This window comes from Phascolarctos cinereus, unplaced genomic scaffold (assembly GCF_003287225.1).
Source record: "Phascolarctos cinereus isolate Bilbo 61053 unplaced genomic scaffold, phaCin_HiC Scaffold_2;HRSCAF=192, whole genome shotgun sequence".
Lineage (NCBI taxonomy): Eukaryota > Metazoa > Chordata > Mammalia > Diprotodontia > Phascolarctidae > Phascolarctos > Phascolarctos cinereus.
The window spans coordinates 88,845,735-88,859,095 of NW_027555625.1; the positions used below are offsets into that span (position 1 = coordinate 88,845,735).

The following is a 13,361-nucleotide window of genomic DNA, read 5'->3' on the forward strand; positions in this document are numbered from 1 at the left end:
CACGAAGCTCAGGCTAAGTCTTGAAGGGGACAAAGGATTCTAAGAGGGGAAGGAGAGAAGGAAAGCTTTCAGACAGATGGTGGCAAGAGGGTCCAAGGGCAGGTGGAGGAGCATTGTTTCTGAGGACCACTGAGGAGGGCAGTTTGGCTGGATCACAGAATGCACTAAAGTGCAGATGGTAGGGTGGGCAGCAATATACAATAAAGGCTGGAAAGGGAGACTGGGGCCAGGTGGGGAAGGGCTTTAAATGACAAACAGCAGTTTATATTTGACCCGAGAGGAAACATGTTTATTGAATGGGGGAATAATGCATTCAGACTTGTGCTTTAGGAAAATCATGGTCAGCTGTACGGAGGGTAGCTTGGAGTGGGAGAGACCTGGGCCAGGGGAGGGCAATTAGGAGGTTACAGGAATAGTCCAAGAGAGGTGATGAGGGCCTACACTAGGGAAGAGAAGGTAAAGGTGAGGGAGAAGAAGAAGAAGGGAAAAAGAAATAACTTTCAGCCAGAAAAATCCTTTCATAATCATCAACATCAGATAAATTTGTAATTAGTTAACATCATGTTCTATGTGACTAAAGTGGATTAAAAAAAGGTGGGGGGGGGGGACACGATGCTGGACGGAAAGGGAAAAGACGAAAAAGACCCAAGGGCCACATTCCTGATTTTAGAAGGCTCATAATAACTGAAGGAGAAGGCACACATGTGAAGAGCACTGAGCTGCCAGGTCTTGAGGCTCCCCCGCTCACTTCATCTCCTCCACTTGTCATCATCTCCCTTCCTCTCGCATGGCCATCGCTCTTATTCTGGGCCTCATCACCTCTCCCCTGGACTTCTGCAGGAACTCTCCAGGTCCACATTGCCCACCTGCCTGCTCACATCTCTACTTGGATAGACCATCGGTATCTCCGACTCAACATGTCTAAAACAGAGCTCATCATCTTTCTCCCAAAAGTCCTGCTCCTCCTAATTCTTCCTTTTCTGCTGAAGTAGCCGCCATTCTTCCCATCACCCAGGTGCACAACCCAGGAGTCATCCTCAGCTTTTCATTCTTTGCTCGCTCCCTGTGCATCGACACTGCCCCACCCCCTCCCATATAAAATCAGGTACCAAGCCATGTTCGTTCCACCTCAACATCTCTTATATCTGTCCCCTTCTCTCTGCTTATGCCATGACTGCTCTGGGCCAGTCTTTCGTCACTTCTTGTCTGAATATTGCAATATTCAGATACTGCAATGATAACTGATGTCACTGTGTCCAGCCTCTCTCCCCCCAACCCGAACTCCACATGCTGTTGCTGTTGTTCCGTCGTGCCTGACTTCTCATGACTCCATCTGGGGTCTTCTTGGCAGAGATACTGGAGTGCCTTGCTGGTTCCTGCTCCGGGTCATTTTACAGATGAGGAAACTGAGGCGAACAGGGTGAAGTGACCTGCCCAGGGCCACACGGCTGCTATGTGTCTGAGGTCAGATTTGAGCTCAGGAAGATGAGTCTTCCTGACTCTGGGCCCAGAGATCTATCCCCTGCACCACCTAGCTGCCCAAAGTCCACATAGCTCCCAAATTAATATTCCTAAAGCAAAGGTCTACTCATGTCACCCCTCTGCTCAAAAAGATAAGATAAAAGTTCTTGCAGGTGGCTTTTAAAGTCCATCATAACCTGGCTGCAGCCTGCCTCTCTGGCCCCAATGCCCATCGCTCTCTTTCACTAGCTGGATGCTCCAGCCAAAGTGGAGCTCCTGTGCTCCCTGGGCATTGACGCTGCCTCCCTTCCACACACAGGCTGCCCCCCATCCCTCCTAGCCCCTGACTGCAAGAACCCGCTGATTTCTTCAAAGTTGAGCTCAAGGGCCAGCGCCTTCACGAGTCACGTCCTTGCCCTCCCAGAGGCTCCTGGCATCTCTGACAGCTACACGACTGTGTCTTCACAAAGCAGTCTTCTGCACCCACTTCATGTTCATTTCTCTATAGACAGCTGTCTCCTGGTGCAGTGCAGGCTCTTCACGAGGCACGTCCTTGCCCTCCCAGAGGCTCCTGGCATCTCTGACAGCCACATGACTGTGTCTTCACAAAGCAGTCTTCTGCAGCCACTTCATGTTCATTTCTCTGTGAACAGCTGTCTCCCGGTGCAGTGCAGGCTCTTCACAGGGAGCGACTGTTTCATTCCCACCTTTGTCTGCCCGGTGCCCAGCACAGTGCTTGGCACACAGTTTTTGTTGTTGCTGTTTGGTCGCCTTTCAGTTGTGTCCGACTTCATGACCCCATTTGGGGTTTCCTTGGCAAGAATACTGGAGTGGTTTGCCAGTTCCTTTTCCAGTTCATTTACAAGAGAGGAACTGAGGAAAACAGGGTGAAGTGACTTGGCCAGGGTCACACAGCTAGTAAGTACCTGAGGCCTGATTTGAACTCAGGAAGATAAGTCTTCCTGACTCCAGGCTCAACAATCTATTGACTATGCTACCTAACTGCTCTGGGCACACAGTGGGTACCCAATAATTGCTTACTGAATTAAATTAGATGTCATTTTTTAAGAGATGAGAGAACTGAAGCCCAAAGACGTTACATCATTTGTCCAAGGTCACCCCTTCCATCTGAGTCCACCTTCTACTCAGCTGACAAAACAATTTTTCTAGAGAGTAGGTCTGACCAGGTTGCCCTCCCCAGTACAGCTCCTCTCACCCCCCAAGGCAAATGCACCACATGTGGCTTTCTATTATCCCCAGGATCCCGTCTGCCCCTGAAAGCTCTTCATAACTTGTCCTCTTTCTCCTTCAGGTCCTCTTACACTTTCCTCCTCTCAACGTCCCACGTGTTCAGGCTACACTGGCTTACGTGAACATGGCATGCCATTTGTCTCTCTCTGTGTCTCTGTGCTGGCTGTCCCCCAGGCCTGGAAGGCTCTGCCTCTTAGCTTCCTTCCAGCCAGCTCAAATCTCACCTTTTGAAGAATGTTCTTCGTCCTGCCAGTGGCCAGTGCCTTCCTCTTTGAGATTTCCTTCCATTTATTCTGCACTTCATCTCTCCTTTGTACTTAATTATTCTTCACATGTTGTCCCCCCAGTTGGAATGGACACTCCTCTAAGGCAGGAGCTGTTTCTGCCTTTCGTTCTTTGACTCACCAGTGCTTACCATAGGACCTGGCGCCCGGTAAATGCTGAACACACTCTTGCTGACTTACTGACCCAGTATGGAGAAATAATAATAAGAGCTAGTACTCAGACAGGACTTTAAGGTTTACAAAGCACTTTGTAAATCTTATCTCATTTTATCCTCACAACAACTCTGGCAAGTAGATGTTGTTATTATCTCTATTTTACAGATGAAGAAATTGAGGCAGACAGAGGTCAAATGACTCGCCCAGGTTCACACAGTAAGTGTCCAAGGCAAGATTTGAACTCAGGTCTTCCTGACTCCAGGTCCAGTGCCCTCTTTATCCCCTGGGCCAGCCACCTATACATTGATCCAACTTATAGGAATGGGGTGATATCTCCCCACTGTTGCAGCTCTGTCAGTAGGATTAGGGACTCTCTTTGCTCCAAACCATAGAATGGGGCTAACATGGTCTGAGGAGTGAGTAGGGCTGAGGGACAGAGACACCAGAAAGCTGGGGGTGGGAATTTGGGGAAAGCCAGAACCTCTTACCAGCATAAAGTCCTTACAACAGTTCAGGAGAGGCTGGTTCCTTGTCATTCATTTTTTTCTTTTTCCCTAAGAGTCCCAGGGACTGGCTTGCTCACCAACTTGTCCAAAGCCTCCTGCCACTTATGATTAGGGTTTCTCCTCAGCTCTCGATTACTGGGGATGAGAAGCCAGTCTGGCAGTTTCTCTTCTATCCCGCTAGAATATAAGCTCACTGAGAGCAAGGATGAGGATTGTCATGGTAACCTCTACCTGAGTACAGTGCCAGGCTTTTAATATGTGCATGTCGATTGATATTCAAGTCAAGAAGCCCTTATTAAGTACTTACTTTGTGACAGGATCTGTGTTAAGTGCTAGAAATATAGATATAAACAAACAAAAAAGACAGTTCCTGCCCATAAGAAGCTTATAATCTAATGGGAGAAGACATCACATAAAAGGGAATGGAGGTGGGGAAGGAAGAATCAGGAGCCAAGCCCAAGGATGTTCACTTGTTAATAGTTTGATGGTTTGTTGACTGATCCTCGGTCCCTGAAGTAACTACAATTCTTTTAAAGTTTTCTAAAAGTTTTTACAGGTAGGAACAGTGAGAGCAGAGAAAGGGGTGGGGGTAGGGGGTGGGAAGGAAGAGAAGAGAGAAAATGATTTCTGAGCAGCAGCAACTGAGAGAGAAGGGGAGAGTTCCTACCTTACCTTGTCTATAGTGAATGTCCCAGGGTGGTCACTGGCACATAAAAGATATCCATGATAAACCAATCAACAAGCATTTATTAAGCACCTACTATGTGTCAAACACCACGTTAGGTCCTGGGAACACAGAGTGATGAGGCATACTGACTGTATTGGAAAATTCAATGAAATGTCTCTGGGCCTGCTTCCTCATGGCTAAAATAATGGGATTGCATTGGCAATCCCTAAGGTACCTTCCACCCCTACATCCTGTGAAGCCATGGAAGGTTCCTTGTTTGGAGCCAAATTCTGAGCCAGGTTTTGAAGCAGCTGGGGAACAAAGACTGGTGATGAGGAAGAGCAGAAAGGGTATCTAGGGTGGGGAACAGTGACTTGTGACCCCTTCCTCAGACCTAAAACATGAGAGTATGAGCCTCTGGAAAACCAAACCAAACACCAGCCTGAGGAGCTTCAGAAAAGCAAGGAGAAACTAGAAGCAGTTATCCCCATCTCCAGTTTGAACAGCAGCTCAAGGGTGGCCCTAGATATCCCTAGAGACCCCCGGGGTTCTCTGGCTATGACTGAACCAGAGTTCCAACCTTGTAAAGCATATTTAATACCCCTTGAATAAATGCACAAGAGTTAAGAAGAGAGTCACGAGGCGGCAATCCCTGAAAAAGCTCACATTGCCCAAGTAAAATATGCCTGGTTTATACTGCTGGACTAAAATAGAGGCTTGTATTGGACAAGATCAAGATGATCTATGGCTGTTTGGGAATGCAAGGCTGAAATGGGTTTTCCTCTTCACCAACCGTGGCTTCCAGGCAATTTTATCCCCTATAAAATCAACAGTGGCATCAGAGTTCCAGAGCTCCGGCAGCATCCAGCAATAACAAGGCATGAGTAAGCAGGCCAAGCAAGAGAGCAACTCCAACAAGAAAACAGGTTTTCATTTTGAAGATTAGATATAAATGGGGAAGAGCAGGAGGAAAAGCCTCTTCTGGGGGATAATGCTTCTTACATACATTGATAATGCTAAGCTTTATAGACTGGCAGACCATCTGTGCCCTTTTCTCGCACAAGCTCCTGTCCGTACCTGCCTGCTTTGGAGACTGGGTCTTCTTAGAAACAAATTCGATTAATTCTTCAAAGGCAGCAGATCATGGTTGAACCATTCAACCCTATCATATTCTGCTAACTAAAAATGTCTGCATCTGCCATTTTGCAAAAGAACATTTTACCCCCTTCCCCTGTTGCTTCAAACTCTTTTCTCCCCACTGGCCACCCCCTCTCCCCCAGGGCTTAGTCAGTGCCACCTTTTTCCAAGCTCAGTGTTTATATAGGGTTTTATTTCAGCTGGTAAAACATCTGTATTTTTTCAGGGAGTTAAATAAATGATCTATGCCGGGAATGTACAGTATAGAGTGATGTCAGGTCCCTTTTTTTTCAAGTCACTGGGCTGAACAGGCCAAACATTGTTTTAGCCTGCAGTTGGGAATGTGAATATTTATACTGTCGACTCAATTCATACAAACAGAGCTAAAGGCAGGCAGGCAGGCAGAAGCTATTCCATGGCTCTAGGTCAGACTGGGGGGGAGGAGGGGAATCTAGACTTGCTAATTCACAGAAATATGCCTAATCATATAACTTCTGGGAAACGGATGTCGCAAAGATGATTTCAAAGGCTAATTGTGTTTGTGTGTATGTGTGGGAGTGAGAAAGGGGGAGAAGAGGTCTCTGAACTCTCGCTGCACTTATAATCAGTACCACACAATTTAGTTTTTAATTATATTCCAGTGCATAGTTAGTCCTTTCTCCCTGGTGGAACTGGAAGCTCCCTGAAGACAAGAGCTACGGTTTTTTTCCTTCCCTTCTATCAGTGATGAAAATACAAGCAGACTGCAGACGTAGGGCTGGAAGGGAACCATCTAGTCTGTCTCCCCATTTAACAGTTGAGGGGACTGAGGCTAGGAAAAGATGAGCAGCTTGTACAAGGTCACAAAAGGTAGTGGGTGTCAGAGCTAGGATTCCAAATCGAGATGGTTAATAATAAAATCTGCTGAATGACTGCTTACACAGCTCTGAATGGAGCAAAAATAGAGGCTTCTTCTTTACCGATTAACCCCAATGTTGCTATCCTATCCCTACCTGGACCAAAGGAGGCAGAAGACGTTTACCTGACATGCCTATAGCTTGGGAAAGGTTTCTAGGTTCTTATTCCCTAGCACAGAAATTAGGTATATATCACCTATATGGACCAGTCCAATCCTAGGTCAGTGTGCAGACCAGGAAGCATTTCAAGAGGTTTCTCTCCAAACCCTGACCCACTTAAAGGATGACAACAAGCCCCCTACACTTATTTCAGGCAACCAAGTCACACCTGGCCTGTGTTTTGCTGCTGGCCAGAATTAGCACGATAGATGGCACTGGAGTCAGGAAGACCTGAGTTCAAATCCTACCTAGGGCACTTAATAGCTATAGGACCATGAGCAAGTCACCTAATTTCTGAGCCCCAGTTTGGTCCCTGGTAAAAGGAGGGTCACTTCACCTCTGTTTGTCTTGGAGGGAGCTAGGTGGCTCAGTAGACAGAGCACTGGGCTCAGCATCAGGAAGACCTGAGTTCAAATGCAGTTTCAGACATTTACTAGCTGTGTGACTCTGAGCAAATCACTTAACCTCTCTTTGCCTTAATCCTCTGGAAAGGGAAATGGCCAACCACTCCAGTATCTTTGGCAAGAAAGCCCCATGGACAGTGTGGTCCACGGGGTCACAAAGAGTCAGACACTACTGAACGACTGAATAACAACAACCAGAAAGAGGGCAATAACATTAACTAACACTCAGGAGTGCTGTGATAAGTAAGAGATAATATACATCAAGCACCTGTGACAAGCATTATTATTGCCATTCTCATACAATGATGGATTTAGAGTTGGAAGGGTCCGAAATCCTGACTGGTTTCAAGCAGAGTAGCACACGGGCACCGAAGAAGGACTAAAATGAGTATATACAGTCTGGGAGTGGGTAAGAGATACAGGTGAGATCTCGGCACTCGAGGAAGAGAGGAAAACCCATCCTGTCTTCTTGGGCTCCTTGGGCTCTTGGCTCTGGAAAACAAAGCCAGCATCACATCTCAATCAGAAGGGGCTGCTGGACTGCTGGAACCTTCCCAAACCCTACAGGTGAAGAAGCCTAGAAGGGCAACAAATAGTCTGTTTTAGAACACAGTAAGTCCAGTAAGAATTCACAGAATTTAGAACTGTAAGGAATTTCAGAGATTATTTTACAGGCAGGAAACTGATGCTCAGAGAATGTACCTGACATCACCATCATCATAATTATCATCACCGTCATCATTATCACCACCACCATCATCATCATCATCACCACCACCACCATCATCATCTTCTTCTTCTTCTTCCTCCTCTTCTTCTTCATCATGATCATAGCTGACATTTATGTAGTACTTTAAGGTTTGCAAAGCACTTTACATATTTCCTCATTTGACCCTCATGACAGCCCTGGAAGGTAGGTATTATTGCTATTCTCCCCATTACACAGATGAGAAAACCGAGGTAGACAGAGGTTAAGTGACTTGCCCAGGTTTACACAGCTAATAAGTGTCAAAGGCAGAATTTGAATTTAGGTCTTCCTGACTCCAAGTCTAGAGCTCTATCTGCTGCTCCACATAAACAAGAAAAACACCAAGGGTTCTTTTCACATTCTCTGCTTTAGCTGGTTAGCTACTATTAAAAAAAAAAATTCCAGTGGACAAAAGAAAATCAGAGAAATTAGGGAATGGCTTATTAGCATTACCAATAGCATAACTGAATTAGTATAACTAAAAGTTAGTTTTCTCTAGTGTGTTTAAAATAAAATTTTTATCTTTTTTTATGGATGCTCAAATTTTTAGGAATATCTAAAAAAGTCCCCTTAATAAAAGGATTTGTTCTGTGAAGTTCGGATTCAGTCAAAAGACCACACTTGAGGACCTAGAGGGCCATGTGAGGCCTTGAGGCCACAAATAAGCCCAGTGCTGAACCATTTGCTCTTCTTCCTGGGATAAGCCCAGCTGACCACATGGTCACTCTATCTGGCCTTCCCAGTCATGCTGCACAGTCTGCCCCATATTCACCTAGTCATCTCCGGCTCCTTTTTATCAAGAGATCAGCTCTTTCTCATCTTTTAAGAGATCATTCCAGCTTTTGAATACAATCAGTTTGTCATAGGGAGTGTTTAATCAACTCCCTAGGAGTTGACGTCATATGAGGATTGGTTGAAGGAAACAGGAATGTTTGTTTAGCATGGAGAGGAGAGGAGGGAGGAGGAGAGGGAGGAAAAAGGCTGCCTTTGGTACCTGAAGGGATGCTGAGCAGAGAAGAGGAGGGATTAGACTAGTTCTGTTTGGCCCCAGAGGGAAGAGGTGAAAATGGAAAAAAAGGACCAATTTAGGCTTAATGTAAGGAAATACTTCCCAACAATGTTAGGACTTCCTATCCAAAAGTACAATGGGCAACTCAGAGAGGTCACTGGTTTTACTTCATTGGAAGTCTTCAAGCAGAGTGACCACTTGCAGAATTTGTTGTGATGGAGAATCATTTTTGGATTTGGGTTAAACTAGAGGGGCACGAGGGTACCTTGCCACTCTAACATCCTGTCAATCACTCTTATGTCACATGTCTATTGTAACTGTATGTGTACAATACCCACACATAGATATACAGTATATATATATGTATATATAAATCTATCTGTCTGTCTATCCATCCATCCATCCATCCATCCATCCATCCATCCATCCATCCATCCATCCATCTATCTATCTATCTATCTATCTATCTATCTATCTATCTATCTATCTATCTACCTATCTATCTATCCATCCATCCATCTATGTACCATGCCTGAAGTCAGGAAGACTCATCTTCCTGAGTTCAAATCTGGCCTCAGACACTTACTAACTGTGTGAGCCTGGGCACATCACTTAATCTCTCTGCCTCAGTTTCCTCATCTGTAAAATGAGCTGGAGAAGGAAATGGCAAATCATTCCACTCTCTTTGCCAAGAAAACCCGAAATTGGGTGATAGAAAGTCAGAAACAATCTAACAACAACAATCTATCTATCATTTCAATAAGTTTAAAGTTATACTAAGACTTTTGGGAAACCTGAACAAGATTTCATTTATATCTAAATGTCTATGATACTTCAAAAATCTGGGGGTAGTCTATCCTCTGGCACAGATTATAGGAGCATATGTTTTGAGTTTGGAGGGACCTAACCTAATCTCCTAACTTTTCAGAAGAGGAAACCCAGGGAGGTTAGGGACTAGTCCAAGGTCATACAGCTAGAAAGCAGAAAAGACATGATTTGAACCTGGATCTTTTCATTCGACATCTACTTCTCTTCCTACTGCATTATGCTGCTTTTCAATGTTGAGATGTGCAAATAAAAAGTGAGAGAAAGAAATCATTTGCTGAAGTGTGATGCCTGAATTTGTTAAAACTGTTTTCCCAAAAGTACAAGCATTCCTCCCTTTATTCAGTAGCTGAGGTCCTGAAAAGTTATATAAAATTGAATGTTTATGCATCAAGTCCTATTTTAAATGTATTAGCAGTCTTGGTTATTTAAAACCAGCCTGTTGCCAATCCTCTTATAAAGTTCATCATTTATCTTTCACGTACATCTGGATTCTCATGGGTTTAATTTTTCTTAAGAAGTCTACTGGCGATTCGAAAGCTTCTAGCAAGAAATTAAAGCAAGAAAATTTTGGAGAATCGTGTGCTCCCTGTAGACCATAAAGTCAAGTTCCAGCGATCTGGCAAAGGAGCTGCTGAGCCAGTTTCTCTAACTGGGCCCAGCTGCTTTCAGAACTAGCTGACTCACTGGGGAACAAGTCCAAAACACTTTGTTAGTGGGCATGACAGCACCTGGTTTTCAGTACAGGTAAGTCAGGCATGATGATTACTTACATGGATTATCCAAGTCCCCTTTTCTCCTCTCTCTTCCTGTTTGTTTCCACTGTTTCATGGTTCCTTCAAGGTAGTTAGGTGGTGTCCTAGATAAAGCACTGAGCCCAGAATCAGAAAGACATGGAGTTCATATTAGGCCTCAGATGCTTCCCAGCTATGTGACCTTGGACAAGTCACTTAATCTATCTCAATTTCCTCATCTGTAAAATGGGGATAATAAAAGCTCCTACCTCCCAGAGTTGCTGAGAGCATTAAATGAGTTGACATGTAAAGTGCTACATAAATGCTATTATTAGCAAAGTAGTTTGACTAGAAAGAAGAAAGAGTAATAGCTTCTGTGGGGTAAGGGTTACTAGCTGATGGATAATTCGTGGATTATTAATAAACAGTCCCTCATTACAAAATGTAGGGGTTATTTGTGGATTTCTCCATCCAAACTATCTCTGAATTGGTCGAGATAACCTAGAATTGGATGTATATCCCATAAAGACACCTTGGTAACATTCCTCACCTTTAGAATATAAGCTCCTTGGTGGCAGACATAGTTTCATTCTTTGTTTTTTGTGTCCCTATCACCGAGACAGTGCCTGGCACACTGCAGATACTCAATAAAGGCTTGTTCATTGATTTAGTGAATTGTTCTCTCAAGTTACTTGGAGAATCATCATATGGATCCTATGTAAAACATTTTTCCTCACATTAAAAAAGACAATCATCTACTGATCAAAAAGATTTTTATAACTTATGCTATATTCCAGCACATGCCAAGAAAACCCATGCATTAATTACTGGAAGAGAACACAGCTACACAGGGGGTGTTTTTGCAATAAACAATCACAGCACAAACATTTTAAATGTTTTATATTAGGGAAGTCTTGGCTTTGAACCTCTTACCCTAGCAGAAGTCAGTTCCAATAGTCAACTGAAGTGTTAATGTCATTGTCAGAAAGGACATTTCCTACTGGAAGAGGAGGAGGAAGGGTAGAAGGAAGAAGAAGAAGAGAAAGAAGAAGAAGAGGAAGAGGACGAGAGAGCTCTCTGCTGGGTTGGGGAAAAGCAGGTTTCCTGGAAACTGCTGCAATTGCCACAAAAATGTCAGCTCTTCTGAAAACAAAGCCAAAAGACATTTAAAGTTATTACAGTTAATTTGCATTTTCCAGGCTTTATGGCAGTTGTAAAAGTTTGTCTTTTAAACACAGTTTGACCCACCAAAAACTCTGAATTTAAGCATTTAGAATTAGGGTTGGTCTGGCTGCCACACTAGGAGATGCAGGTGCTGGGGGGCAGGTACAGTCAGACCCAAGGACTTCATCTAAAGTCCCTGAAAAGCTGGGACTTTGCTGGATTGAGACTTAGGGACTTTTATTATAGCAGACAGACTCCTCTTTTTGAAAAATGAGGATGGAATTTTTTTTGGACTTTTCTGAGTTCTAGTTTGTTATTACAAATGTCATCAAAGTACACAAATGAAAAAAAAATTCTAAAAGCCAAAAGGGGATGACTGCTTTAAAAAGTGACTATTTATATTTTCACATAATACAGGAGAAAAAAAAAATGAATCCTGTTTGCCATTAGGAACGTACACCTACATGCTACTAGGTAATACATCGTGTACACAGATAAGTAAATGTGATGTTACTAATAGGTAATTAAGTTAATAAGTAATAATAATAAAGTAAATACAAAGCCCTTTTTGGGAAAGAGAGGGGAAAGAAGACCAACCACCTAGGGACTGAGGTGGTTAAGAAAGGGCCACAAGTAGCAGACAGCACTTGAGGTGAAGCTGGAAGGGAGTCAGTAATTACATAAGGTGGAAACAAAGAAAGACAACTGTAGACCCAGAGCTATGGAAGTGACAGATAGAATCCTCTATGTAGGAAATAGCATGACCAGTAAGAGTGCATGAGATGGGGAGTTAAATCAGTGTGGAAAGACAGGAGGGAATAAAGTAAACGGATTTAAATGCAAAACAAATGAGTTTGTATTTTATCCTAGAAGGGCAATAAATAGGGAGCACGTGAGTGATACTGTCAGACTTGTATTTTAGGGATGAGTATTATAACTAAGTGAACGATGGATTAGAGAGAGTCAAAGTAAGGAGATTAATTAAGAAGTTGTTGTAATAAATAGTCCAGGCAAAAGGTGATGAGGACCTGAGCTAGGATGGTGGCTATCCACCAGGAAAGAAGGAAATGATGCGAGGCACAGGGCTGAAGTAAAATCAGCAAGTGACTGGATTTGGGAAGTGAGGGATATTGAAGAGGTGAGGATGATTCTGAGGTTTTAAACTTGAAAAACTGGTAGGATGATTGTGACCTTGACCGAATTAAGGAAATTAGGAGGTGAGACTGAGTTAGGGGCAGAGGTGATGAGTTCTGTTTGGGATGTGTTTGGGTACACATGCCCAGCAGGCAGTTGGAGGTGAAGAAATGGAGCTCAGGAAAGAGATGAAGACTGCCATATGCAGAGATAGGAGTAATCTGCATGGAGATAATAACTGAACCCCTTCACCAAAATTCAGCCTAAGAGAAAACACAGAGAGAGAAAAGAAAAGGATCCAGGACAGAGCCTTGGGATATACCCAGGTATGGGGAGTGGGGGGTGTCAACATGATTAGGTAAAGGACACTGAAGCATGGTCAGGAAGGAGTGAGGTGTATGTGTGTGGGGGGCGGAATCAGCGAACAGAACAATTATAAAAACTTACAGAGTGAAGAAAATCCTGGAGGAGGGAGTAATCAACCCAGTCAGAAGCTGCAGAGAATTCATGAAGGCAACGTACTGAGAACAAGCCGTTGGACTCCATAGTTTTATAACCTTGAAGAGAACTGCTTCAGTTGAGTGATGGACAGAAACCAAAATGCGAGGTAACAAGAGATGGGTAGGAGTTGAGGAAGTGGAGGCAGTGAGCGCAGCCAGCTTTTCCTAGGAGTTTGACTCTGAAAGGGAGGAGAGCTGCAAGAAGGAGCGAGGTCAAGTGAAGAGTTTGTGTTTTTAGAGGGTGGGGGAGATAACAGGCACATTTGCAGGCAGCAGGGAAGCAGTCAGTGGATAAAAAAGGATTGAAGATTGGCCAGAAGAGAGTA

General features: G+C 44.0%; 1 protein-coding gene across 6 annotated transcripts in view; it reads right to left on the reverse strand.

Moving 5' to 3' along the window:
* The window catches only part of THADA (THADA armadillo repeat containing), a 443,253-nt gene that overhangs the window by 135,426 nt on the left and 294,466 nt on the right, over nucleotides 1–13,361 (reverse strand). Inside the window, exon 30 of one of the 6 annotated variants that reach the window (XM_021001261.2) lies at nucleotides 7,187–7,498. The exons of the other annotated variants lie outside the window; for them this stretch is intronic. Within the exon in view, the coding sequence (XP_020856920.1) occupies nucleotides 7,433–7,498 (66 nt within the window). The 3' untranslated portion in view covers nucleotides 7,187–7,432. Of the gene's footprint in view, nucleotides 1–7,186; nucleotides 7,499–13,361 lie in introns of those variants that run through there. 6 annotated transcript variants of the gene reach the window in all.